Source organism: Dreissena polymorpha, chromosome 3 (assembly GCF_020536995.1).
Source record: "Dreissena polymorpha isolate Duluth1 chromosome 3, UMN_Dpol_1.0, whole genome shotgun sequence".
Lineage (NCBI taxonomy): Eukaryota > Metazoa > Mollusca > Bivalvia > Myida > Dreissenidae > Dreissena > Dreissena polymorpha.
Genome location: NC_068357.1, coordinates 14,518,934 through 14,531,418, shown reverse-complemented (window position 1 = coordinate 14,531,418; position 12,485 = coordinate 14,518,934). Strand labels below are relative to the sequence as shown.

The 12,485-nt window shown below is 38.4% G+C and overlaps 2 protein-coding genes across 8 annotated transcripts in view; one reads left to right on the top strand and one right to left on the bottom strand.

The window, feature by feature from the left end:
* Positions 1-12,485, top strand: part of LOC127873085 (uncharacterized) — a 309,934-nt gene that overhangs the window by 251,483 nt on the left and 45,966 nt on the right. The window lies entirely within an intron of this gene.
* The window catches only part of LOC127873077 (galactose mutarotase-like), a 320,608-nt gene that overhangs the window by 299,931 nt on the left and 8,192 nt on the right, over positions 1-12,485 (bottom strand). For 6 of the 7 annotated variants that reach the window (XM_052416665.1, XM_052416670.1, XM_052416672.1 and 3 more), the window contains 6 exons: positions 6,200-6,357; positions 5,767-5,976; positions 4,677-4,758; positions 4,240-4,384; positions 2,165-2,345; positions 161-626 (listed from right to left, as the gene is read on the bottom strand). The exons of the other annotated variant lie outside the window; for it this stretch is intronic. In XM_052416665.1, coding sequence (XP_052272625.1) covers positions 537-626; positions 2,165-2,345; positions 4,240-4,384; positions 4,677-4,758; positions 5,767-5,976; positions 6,200-6,357 — 866 coding nt within the window. In that variant the 3' untranslated portion in view covers positions 161-536. Of the gene's footprint in view, positions 1-160; positions 627-2,164; positions 2,346-4,239; positions 4,385-4,676; positions 4,759-5,766; positions 5,977-6,199; positions 6,358-12,485 lie in introns of those variants that run through there. 7 annotated transcript variants of the gene reach the window in all.

The window sequence follows — 12,485 nt, the reverse complement described above, 5'->3', positions numbered from 1 at the left end:
TAATAAATTGGTTTCAATATAAACATAAAATATGACTGTTATTATTGCATGCTTTCATTAAATTATTACTATTAAATATGTGTTTAAAATATGAATTCTTTAGATGTATCAAGTGACAAACATATAAAGGGTGCACATGTTTTTAAAGTCATAAGCCCTGTTACTATTAAATATGTGTTTAACATATTTATTCTTTAAAATTATCATATGACGAATATATAAAGGGTGCACATATTTTTAAATCCATAAGCCCTGTTCACCAATCAGGATTGAAATTAACTATTTAAAAGAAGAAGGATACACAGTAACTATTGTCTAACTTAATTATAAGTGAGTAAGAAAACAATCAAAACGTCAAAGAGCTTGTGGCATTTTAGTTTTCTCATTGATCAACGGTTTTCAGCTGCAAACAACCTCAGACGTCTCATTGATCAAACGTGTCAAGCTCCAAACAGTCCATGAATGAAAAAAACTTCTTCATGGGTCAAACGTTTTCAGCTTAGACTGAGATTTTTCGTAGTCGTAGGACCAGGGCTTTATTCAGCTGTCTTTACCACACTAAATTCGTAGCAAGTGGAGCTGGTGTAGGTCTCCCCAGGTCGCAGTATCACGGGCGGAAAATTGGGCTGAAAATATAAGAAAACATTCCCAGCCTTTCAATGTGATGATAACTTCATTCTGCATTTAATATTCTGCATTAGTAACGTTCCGTATTCACATATCCTCTTTGTGGCACGATTAGCTAAGTTTTTTTTATTTAATGTATAAATAATACGGTCCATCAAGTATTTGGCAGTTTAATGCATTTATCCGGCATTTTACATTCAATTATTCAGTGCCATCTAGTAATAATTTTGCATGTAGTGCAGCACGAGCTTATTATGCTCTACATACACTTTACAACACCAGTGCGCTTGTAACAAAGATGCACACGTACATAAAGATGCAGTCGTCTTTGTGGTAAAAACTGGACAACGGACCATAGAATAGATTCCGTTTGTACTATTGGTAGACAAACCGCGGTACCAAAGTGATGCTTTATGCAAGTTGTTTACGTTTGATCTTTACTTGTGACCTTTAACAGTGACCTACAAGGACACGGTTACTGCTTCACAATTCCCTTCACTTCTGCCAAAGTAAACTGATAATTATTACATGCTGGAAAAGGTTATCACGCGGTAAATGTGTAAGAGATTGATTTCCTTTTTTTGACCTTGAACCGTGACAATGCCCTGGACCTAGGGATCTGGTTTTCGTTTGCGACCCGAAATCTCACCATGCGTTGCACTCTTACCACGTAATTTGAAAATCCAGTAATGCTAGACACAAGTATGCCAAATGTAAATCAGCTGGTACATGAATTGACTTTTGACCTTCAAAATGATATGATATTGACATGAACCTATAAGCCAGGTAAATATGAACGAAAATCACTTTTGTGTAAGCTTAACCCAGCTGCGGATTAACCCAGATGATCACCAATCAACCTGCCCGCACGGGCGTTCGCATTAAAGGACAATTTAAACGGTCCTTTACTAATTTAAACAGTTAACTTAAAAACAATACTTGCCCTTTAGAACTTTGAAAAAAAACGACATTTTATCATTTTATTTCGAAATATTTAAGAACGGAAACTGTCCTTCATAAAATGTTATGTAAAAAGTCAAACTGTATGCATAATAATAGAAGGGAAAACAGAATAGTATCCTTCTTACCATCAGAGTGAATAGAAATTCGTGTGAAACATAATTAAATGCTTGGGTACACATACACGCTTAAATAATATTTTCTTGCATCAACACTTAATTGTAGAGAAAGAACTGCCGGAAATCCTAGATAACTAAGCTGAACACGAACGCGAACAATAAAAAATGAGCCTCGTTCTAGAAAATCTGGGTTTAATGCATGTAGGGCAAGTGTCCTTCCAGATTAATGACATTAATGAACTGCACAGGCTAGTCAGGGAAGACTTTTAACGCCTAAAGCGGAGTTTCGCTAAGCAGAGACTTTCGATGAAAAATTCCATAAAAGCGGAAAGTGTCGTCTGCGGACGGCATGGGTAAATCTGGGACGACTCTTTACGCTCGTGCATTAAGTTCAGTTTTCCAAGAACGCGATCCAAATGATGAATGATTCTGTACTACGATATCATAAACAAACTGACATCGTCCATGTGATGTGGACTGTCCGGATAATGCTGCGATTCCAGACAGAGCGATGCAAATTTCCGGTACTTGTTGCCTCCCTTGCCCGTGATATCAGGCATGTGGCCCCCAGAGTATACTTGCACCCCCGGCTCCGTACTGTACATGTTAAGGCATCGTCCGGAACCCGGATGGTACAACCTGAAAACGCTCGAGATCTGAAAAGGCTTGACAACTATAAACGCTAACATGAGTATTTCAAAGTTTATAAAGTCCGTCCGCTTCATAGACTGCATACATTGAGGACATTGAGTTTTCTCAGCACGTTTTCTTAATTAACTTATCCAACTCACGAACTGACTTGTATCTGCATTATCAAGCTGTTTGATATGTTACATAAATGCATGCAATCTTGATATGGTATTTTTGTGTGTTGGAAAACCTGCGCGAGTACGAGAATGAAGACTCGCCAGTTCGGTATAGCGCCCTCATATCAAACTCAAATGCTCTTGAACAAGTTCGGTATAGTGCCCACATATCAAACTCACATGCTCTTGAACAGGTTCGGTATAGTGACCACATATAAATCTTACATGCTCTTGAACAAGTTCGGTATAGTGCCCACATATCAAACTCACATGCTCTTGAACAAGTTCGGTATGGTGACCACACATCAAACTCACATGCTCTTGAACAAGTTCGGTATGGTGACCACACATCAAACTCACATGCTCTTGAACAAGTTCGGTATAGTGACCACATATCAAACTCAAATGCTCTTGAACAAGTTCGGTATAGTGCCCACACATCAAACTCACATGCTCTTGAACAAGTTTGGTATAGTGCCCACACATCAAACTTAAATGCTCTTGAACAAGTTCGGTACAGTGCCCACACATCAAACTTACATGCTATTGAACAAGTTCGGTATGGTGACCACACATCAAACTCACATGCTGTTGAACAAGTTCGGTATGGTGACCACACATCAAACTCACATGCTCTTGAACAAGTTCAGTATGGTTGCCACATATCAAACTCACATGCTCTTGAACAAGTTCGGTATAGTGCCCACACATCAAACTCACATGCTCTTGAACAAGTTCGGTATGGTGACCACACATCAAACTCACATGCTCTTGAACAAGTTCGGTAAGTGCCAACATATCAAACTTACATGCTCTTGAACAAGTTCGGTATAGTGCCCACATATCAAACTTACATGCTTTTGAACAAGTTCGGTATAGTGCCCACATATCAAACTCACATACTCTTTAACAAGTTCGGTATATTGCCCACATATCAAACTCACATGCTCTTGAACAAGTTCGGTATAGTGCCCACATATCAAACTTACATGCTCTTGGACAGTTTCGGTATAGTGCCCACATATCAAACTTACATACTCTTGAACAATTTCGGTATAGTGCCCACATATCAAACTCACATACTCTTGAACAAGTTCGGTATAGTGCCCACATATTAAACTTACATGCTCTTGAACAAGTTCTATATAGTGCCCACATATCAAACTCAAATGCTCGTCAACGAGTTCGGTAAGTGCCAACATATCAAACTCACATGCTCGTCAACAAGTACTGATTGTTAGCAAATTAGCATACACATATGGGCTCCAAACTGTATGGGATGTGTCCTGAGCACAAAACATTTACCATAATATTTCGGACCGTTTACGGGTAAAATAATATGTGGTAGATCGTATGAGACTCATATGTATCCCAGCACGGACACAACATGGGTTTTACTTGCGCTGATATACAACACGAGCCCACTAACGGACGACCTAGACTTCGCTTTATATTTATTACATGACGATCGATATAAAGAAGTTTTGTTATAATCACCTTTCGCGGTTCAAAGTTCGTTATACTTGTAGCATCAGCGTCGAAACAATTATATATTAAAAGTAAAACTGGTTAACATAATTGCGTTCAAAATTAATTATGAAGGTAAAAACAACAACAATAAACTGTGCATCGGAACAAACATGTATGTACAAACAAAACACAAACGTGTACTGCATATATTTGCGTTAAGTTACTGTAAACTAAGGTATAAGTATATGCATTCTAACCTTGCGACATGTTTCCATGCACCGGATCTTCCCAGACAGAAGTTGTGGTCAAATCCAAATCCTCCCGGTACGGTGTCTAGTCGGTCGCCTAGCAACGTGGGCGTCCTCAGATCCATGGCGGTTCCCTCAACCGGTTCAAGAGTTCCTACAATCATAAACATTTGAGCCTACATCTGGAAAAAAAACGAGGTTTAATGCATGTGCGTTTTATTGTCGTCCCAGATATGCCTATGCTGACTACACTGATATGTACACATGCTAATCAGTGGAGACACTTTTATGGTATTTTTCCTTTCCACGAAGTCTCTTTCTTTAAAAAACATCCAGTTAATGTGGAAAGTGTCGTCCATAATTCGTCTTTGCTATTGAACATAATAAACATACTAGTTTATGTTATTAATAACATTTAAAACAGCGTTTGTATAACTTCACCATACCCAAAGGGATAAATTCCTTATCGATTGGAAGGTAATGAGGAGCATTAACTGTCAGCACGTGGTCGCCAATGGATCCTGCGGCCTACAATAAATATAACTCATATGTGATGGGTGTTCAGGACAAGTTTCATTGGTCTACTGTTCCTTTTTTCCATATGAGCCTCGCTCTGGGAAAACGGGGCTTAATGCATGTGCGTTAAGTGAGTTTCGTATCAGATTAACGTGTGCAGTCTGCAAAGGCTAATCTTGGTCGACACATTCAGCCTTAACGGAATTGTCGCCAAGAAGAGACGTCCTTTAAACGAAATAACAACAGGCGATAAGTGTCGTCCCTGATTTACCTTTAGGCATGGCATTAAGTCCCATATTCCCAAAGCGAGGCTCAAATTTTGTACTTTTTATTCTGTCGTCTGTAATTACTCATTTGAGTCGTGTTCTGAGAAAACTGGGCATAATGCATGTGCGTAAAGTGTCGTCCCAGATTAGCCTGTACAGTCCGCACAGGTTTATCAGGAACGACATTTTCGACCTACATTGGATTTTTGCTAAGAAGAGGCTTCATTTAAACGAAAAATTTCATACAATCGGAAAGTGTCGACCCTGATTAGCCTGTGCGGATTGCACAGGCTAATCTGGGACGACACTTTAAACACATGCATTATGCCCAATTTTCTCAGAACACGACACATTTAATGGTGTATATATTTCCGATGTTTGTGAAAAATATATTGTTCGCATCTGACTGTTATATGCCTATTCTAAGAAAACAGTAATTGTTTATAGTTTAAGGATTGAACAGCACAAAGCATGTCTACACTTAAAATATAGGCGAATGTCTGTTAGAGCCAATGCTCTCTGCCCGGTAGTAGCAAACCTTAAAGTAACTCGCCGGCTGTGCAGGCTTATAATAATATGTGCTGCTCATCAGTATCTTAGGGTTGGAAATGAAGCCTTAAAAGCTTGAATCTATTAAAAAATGTCTTTAATTCACTCTTATAAGGGGCTAGAGACAGGCACAGATGCATATTCAGTGTTAAACATCAAATTTTGGAACCGTTTGTTAACCTAAACAAATTGCAACTCCACCCACATGGCCATTGAGGTTGAAGTAGCTATGGTTGGTCATGTTGACAATGGTCGGCTTGTCCGTTGTGGCAAAGTACGTGATGTTGAGCTTGTTGTCCGGTGTCAGCTGGTAGGTCACGTAGCAGTCCAGGTTGCCCGGGTAACCCTCCTCGCTGTCAGGGCTCATATAGTGGAGCACGAGCTTGTCGTGCTCCACCGTCGCCTCCCAGATTTGCTGCAATGAAAAACGCTTGGTTTAAATTTGAACATGTATAGGAAAAATGGATCTTATTAAAATTGCTAATACTCAGATCAGACGAGAGCTTTTTCGGAAATTATTACAAACCGTACAAACAGCGAACATTTATGGCAACACTGGATAAACCTGGTTAGGGATAGTAAAAATAAATTACAAATACTTCTGAAAATAATTTCAATACTAAGAACTGTATAAATACTTTGTCAAAACCACGGTTCCCTCCGTGTAAACCGTTTTTGCCGAAGTTATTTGCAGCTAGGCTATATTCAACACCGTCTAGATGAAATTGTGCCCCTCCAATTCTGTTACCATAGCGACCAATGATTGCTCCAAAATAACGGCTTTTTAGAGTATAGTCTAAAAAATAATGTAACACAAATATGCACGTATTCTATATCATCTGCGACATACATGTTAGTTATTCGTTTTGCATGAAACCTACAATAATCGGCATATAATTAACACACATGTATACACGCCCATTTCAGAGATAATTATAATATATTTAAGCTCTCCTAGCATATTAACTTGCATGTGGATGTTCGGGATTAGATTTATGTTTGTTATAAAAAATAGTTGCTTGTGTACAGTAATGATTTTGACATGTTATTTTCTGGATAGATAACCCAACGTGAAAAAAGTTATTGTAACCTTCAGCGGATGTTGACATTTTTCAGCGTTGCTCAATTATAATTTTAAACTAGTGAATAAAGTGACTAATGGAGCGAAACAAATACAAATAATATGAAGAACAGCACTGGCGTCGAGTCATTTAACCTGTGAGTTAGCGATCGCGTGAATTTATGAAATACAGACTTGATTTTGCTCTCGCCGTGGTTTCTAGTGGGTGGGGAGCACTATTGAAAAGTACCGCCAGTAGAAGGGTCATGACCCCAAAAACGTCACGCATGACTGAGCAGAAGATTGGTATAGTCATGCACTATTTATTAATCCCGACAGCCGTTGGCATATAACAATGACTAATAACGATATCAGCCAAGCGTACCAATCAGTACACCGTGAATCAGACCAAACAGTGCAAATAAATATCGCGGATCAATACGAAAGCATGTCACTCACGGGGGATAACCTGTGCTTCACGACACTGAATTCTGTGCAAAGCTACCCGTCCTCACCAGATATTTAATGCGGACAAACAAGACAATCTAGTCAAAACGTTGAAGAAAGTTCTCAATCACTCAAATCGCAGATCCTTGAATCATCCTTTCAAGTTGACGACGTCATCTTTGATCGCCTTAACAATGAACTCTTTGGCTTGGTGAAAGACGCATACATATCTAAACTACTAGACATGTCAGACAACAACGACAGCAGTCTGCCAAGACTTATCTCGACGAGCGCTTATGTGAAAACTGCGCGACCGGAAGTCTTAAGGAACGCTGCGGAGCTAACCGCTCGAAAAAGTACGCCGAAGACTGCTACCTACTTCAGCAGTTCCTAGATGGAACTGTTACTAACGTCGACGATCTATACCGTTCCCAGCACGCAATGATAGTCAATTCACAACCAACACCAGCTCGGAACCAAACTCAAGATCGGAACATGATCGACCTTAAAGAGACTGTTGCGTTTCTGAAAGCAGAAGTTACTTTACTGAAAAGCAATATGTGCAAAGTAAACGAAAAATGGACACGTTACATAATGATCTTCACACAGGAAAGTCAGAATTACAATCATGCTCAAACATCTTTAGCAAGCATCTCGACGCAAGCAATTCGAATAGCGACAACCTGGTTCTGTCAAATGGGATTCTAGCCATATCGCGAACACTAATGAAACTTTAAAAATCACGGATCACTCTTTCGCATAATATGTCTACTCTACAAACAACGGTGCTCAACAACATCCGCCCATATGATTGTCGCGGAAACCAGTGCGGCTGATCCACACGCTCAAAAATCAAGTACACAAGAAGTTACTCCAGCAGACATAAGCATCAACACAAAGGCCATGTCACGCTAAGTCGAAATCCAGCAGACTGTGCGCCCGAAACCATCTCCCAGAGCTATGCATCCCTGCTCAACGGAACAACACAACACCACAGGAGCGCGCCAATCACGCGAAATACTCATCGACACATTACCTCCATCAGAGCATCTGCTTGTAACTAGCAGCCCAGTTCGCAACCAGAGCGTAATCGAGAAGCCCGACTCATACAACCTACAGGACACCTCACAACATGATCTCTATGTTGCCAAGCGACTGGATGGCTTCCAGCAACAAAACCGGCGGTCGTTTCAGCACAGTCGCTAGAAAGCATCACAAATCCTACGTTATAAAGGGCATCGGCCTAGACAGCGATGTTGAAGGCCTAGAAGACTTACTCACAAGTGATATGAGAATTAAAAAAACCTCATATAGATCTGTGAAATTCCTTGTAACATCTCGCGAAGACTGCAAAGTTGCTCAAATTGTAGTGGACACCGAGCAGGCTGAGAAAATTGACGATAGCATCACTTGTCCAGAAGGCATATCATGCCGCCCATGGATTCAGCGCAATGAATACGTGCGTCGCTTCCGACACGAAACAAACCGCAGCTGTTCTTACACGAAATAACATGGATATACGCCTACTTTCATATAATGCTACAGGCATAATGGCAGCCATCCCGTATTTACTGAAAGAATTGAACACCAAACGAATATCTACATGTGGCATCTCAGAACATTGGCTCCTTGACAACAACGCTAACATTTTTAACAGTATTGACAAAAATTATCGTGCAAGTACCATCACATGCGCCAACCCAGCAAACTCCAATGGTCGTTACTTCGGGAAAGGTGGCGTCGCAATCATGTGGCATACAGATCTTAATAACCTGGTTGAAATCGTAGACACATACAGCGACAGAATTGCAGCCATACGCATATGCTGCGGCTCTATCTCAATTCTCATACTACAAGTCTACCTCCCGGCAGCTAATCACGACACTAGCAGCTTCAAAACCTCAGTGGACCAACTATGGGACATATATACTGTGCACATAAAATCTAATTGCATCCTGATTATGGGCGACTTCAACGCCAGATTTCCCAGATCAGACGTCACCACTCATCTCCGATCCCGTGACATGTACGTTACGGAACTTGCTAAATCTCTCCATTTATATGTTGCTACGGACACAGTGTCATGCACAGGTCCTCCATTTACGTTTTACCCCTACAATGACGCCAACCCCTCGCGCATTGACCATATACTTTTAGACGAGCGCTTATCACATACAGTCAAAAGCTGCGGGGTCATACCTGATGCACAACTGAACGTTTCTCGCCATCTCCCAGTTTGTATCAGCCTCTCTATCGATATCCGCCAAGATGAAACATGTTCTTCTCAAGCACAACCAATGGTGACATACCGTTGGTCAAACTCCAATGAAATCAATGAATACAAGAACGCCGTAAGTGAGCACCTGCGCTTGACTCAGTTGGACTACAAAGACGTTAATGAGACGTTCTCCCATATAGTGCGATGCATAAGTTCTGTGTCTGAAAAATGCGTCTCAAAACGAACATATATATATAGGTGTTAATTTCTATCCGATACGCCATAGTAGGCACATGAGGACAACATAAATTCACAATAAAATTAACAACAACGTAGGCAAAGCAAAATGCAAAAAAAAATACACACGCACGCCCATACATATACACCCACACTCACACACGCGCACACGAATACACCTACTCCCATACACACATGCCCACACTCACAAGTAAACTAAACATACATAAAACGTACATTGACAACACAATAATCATGAAAACAAGCAGAGAAGCCCATTATGAATGATAAATAATTATAATCGAAAAATGCATTTCAAAATAATAATAATCCAATACTTTCTTAAATGAGTTTAAAAAGAGGCGATCAAGAAATAATTGCCGATCACAAGTAAACAAAACATACACAAAAAGTACATGAACAACACAATAATCATCAAAACAAAACGGAGGAGCCTTTAATAGAGGCGATCAAGATATAATTGCCGATCACTCAGTATGAGTATATTAACGCATCATAATTTTCTGTGTACGTTGGATACATGAAAACGTAAGAAAGAGTAGTATTATGAACACCAGCAAAACATAGGTAAGTTACTTTTCATATGAATATTTTAATAACCGGTAAACAGGGTAAGCAACTTATGTTAACAATTCGTAATGAAATATGTCAAGCTAAACATGTATAGAAGCTTTAATTTAATGTTAAGTTAAACAATTCGTAATGAAATATGTCACGCTATACATGTATAGGAGCTTTAGTTTAATGTTAAGTTAAACAATTCGTAATGAAATATTTCAAGCTATACATGTATAGGAGATTTAATTTAATGAATGGCATTACTTATATAAAGGATTATGGTGTTAATTCTTAACTTTCAAACCAAGAAATGTAAAAGAAGCTAGTTTTCTTAATGTTAGTGCATTTTGTGAATTTATATACAATACATTTTTGCATGTTAGGTCGTAACCCATACTTTTTATCGATATATTTCTTTCTTAAGTCATTTAATAAAGAACATTCTAAAATAAAATGATATTCGTCATCAATTTTTTGACAGTGTGTACATTTTCTTTCGTTATAAGAAGTAGCAATGGGTTTATGCCAGCGGCCAGATTCAATTATTAAACGATGAGATGATTTTTTTAGACGGTGTCATTTCAAAGTCATGTTTCATTATGTTATTTATGTTATATATAAGTTTAATATACTTATTTTCTTTGCTTCCTATTATTTTAAACCAGTATTTAACTATTTTAAAATATCTACTTACAATAAGCGAATGATGCCCTAACTCACAGTAAACGAAATCATTTTGGGTTGCCCTTTTAACACCTAAGATATTTTCACAAAATTGAGTATAAAGACTTTCAATATTTTGTGCTTTATGGAAGCCCCAAACTTCGCAACCGTAGTTCAAAATTGGTTTAACGAGTTTATCAAACAATTCTAATTGATGGCTTACTGTTATATTTGTAATGGTACATAAGTATTTTTTCATTTTAAAAATGGCCTTTCTTGCTTGCCCTGCTAAGGTTATTTGCGTCTGGTTAAAAGATCCACCACTCGTGAAAACGACTCCAAGATAAGACATATTACTAACAATTTCAATATTTTCATTAGTATATGTAAAATTGTATGTTCCTTGCAAGTGGTTCTGCTTTTCGGAACACAATTACCTTCGTTTTGTTAACATTAACTTTAATTGCCATTTTTGACAGTAGCTGCTAAGATTTTCAAATCCACTTTGTAAGGCTTGAGGTGTAACCGCAAATAATACAATGTCATCAGCGTATAAGAGAATAAATATTTGAAACATCAAAAGGTCGATCCCTTCGTAGCCATTTAAGATGAATGTTTCTTCGAAATCGTTTAAAAATAGAGAAAAAAGTAATGGAGATAGACACTCACCTTGTCTTACACCCAAAAGGCGGTTAAAGTCTTTTCCAACTGTGTTATGAATTTTAATTTTGGATTTAATTGGATTTAATTGAATAATACATACTTTGTATAACATTTAGCATTTTACCTCTTACACCAAGACGAATAAACAAACTTGTATTGAACCGTGTTACAATCTTCATTGCGTATTGTGCTGTGAATACTATTGTTATGCAAACATAATCGATGAGACTAGAGCCTCTGCTTCCAATATAAGTACAATTTCCTATACCGTTATCGTTTCCTACCCTGCCATTTAAGATTCGTAAACCCGACTGTATGCACATATCAATAAGCAAATTTCCATTGTTATTAACACACTTATCTTGTGTAAATCTAGGTAAAAATATATCAATATCATAATCATCGGGTAAAGGTAAATAATCTGAATCAACATCGTTAGTGACAAAATCTGGCATATCAATTGTGCGGCTATTAAAATCACCACAAAGGATTAATTGGGAACTATTTGAGACGCTTTTAATTTTCACAATCGAATCCAGTATTCTATCGAATGGGTTTGTTTCATATAAATTGTATCTCGCACTGGATTCTGGGACAATATAACATAAACCAATAAACAAATCATCTGATATCCCTAATTGATTTTTGTTAATCCTTATCCGCAAAAGATCATCTTAGTCTTGCATAAAGATTATATCATCAGTTACTAAATTATTTCTAATTTAAATCATAATCCCCCCTGAGCTCCTTTTGCTATTAGTATTCTTTACTCGATGAAGCGCGAAATAGTCAAAGCCGTCAACCTTGTAGTCAATGAATTCTTCAGACCATGTCTCTGTCAGCAAAACTATATCACTTTTATTGAATAATGCTTGTAATTCACTACTTTTCAGTTTATTTAAACGCTTAGTTATCAAAACCTGAATGTTTAGGAGCAAAACACGTAATTTGACCTTCTCCTGCATTCCCTATACAACAGGGTCTAAACTCTCAGCCTGCAAGCTAACATTTGGTGTTTTGATCTCTGTCGGAGTGACACTCGCCGGATCCACGGAGG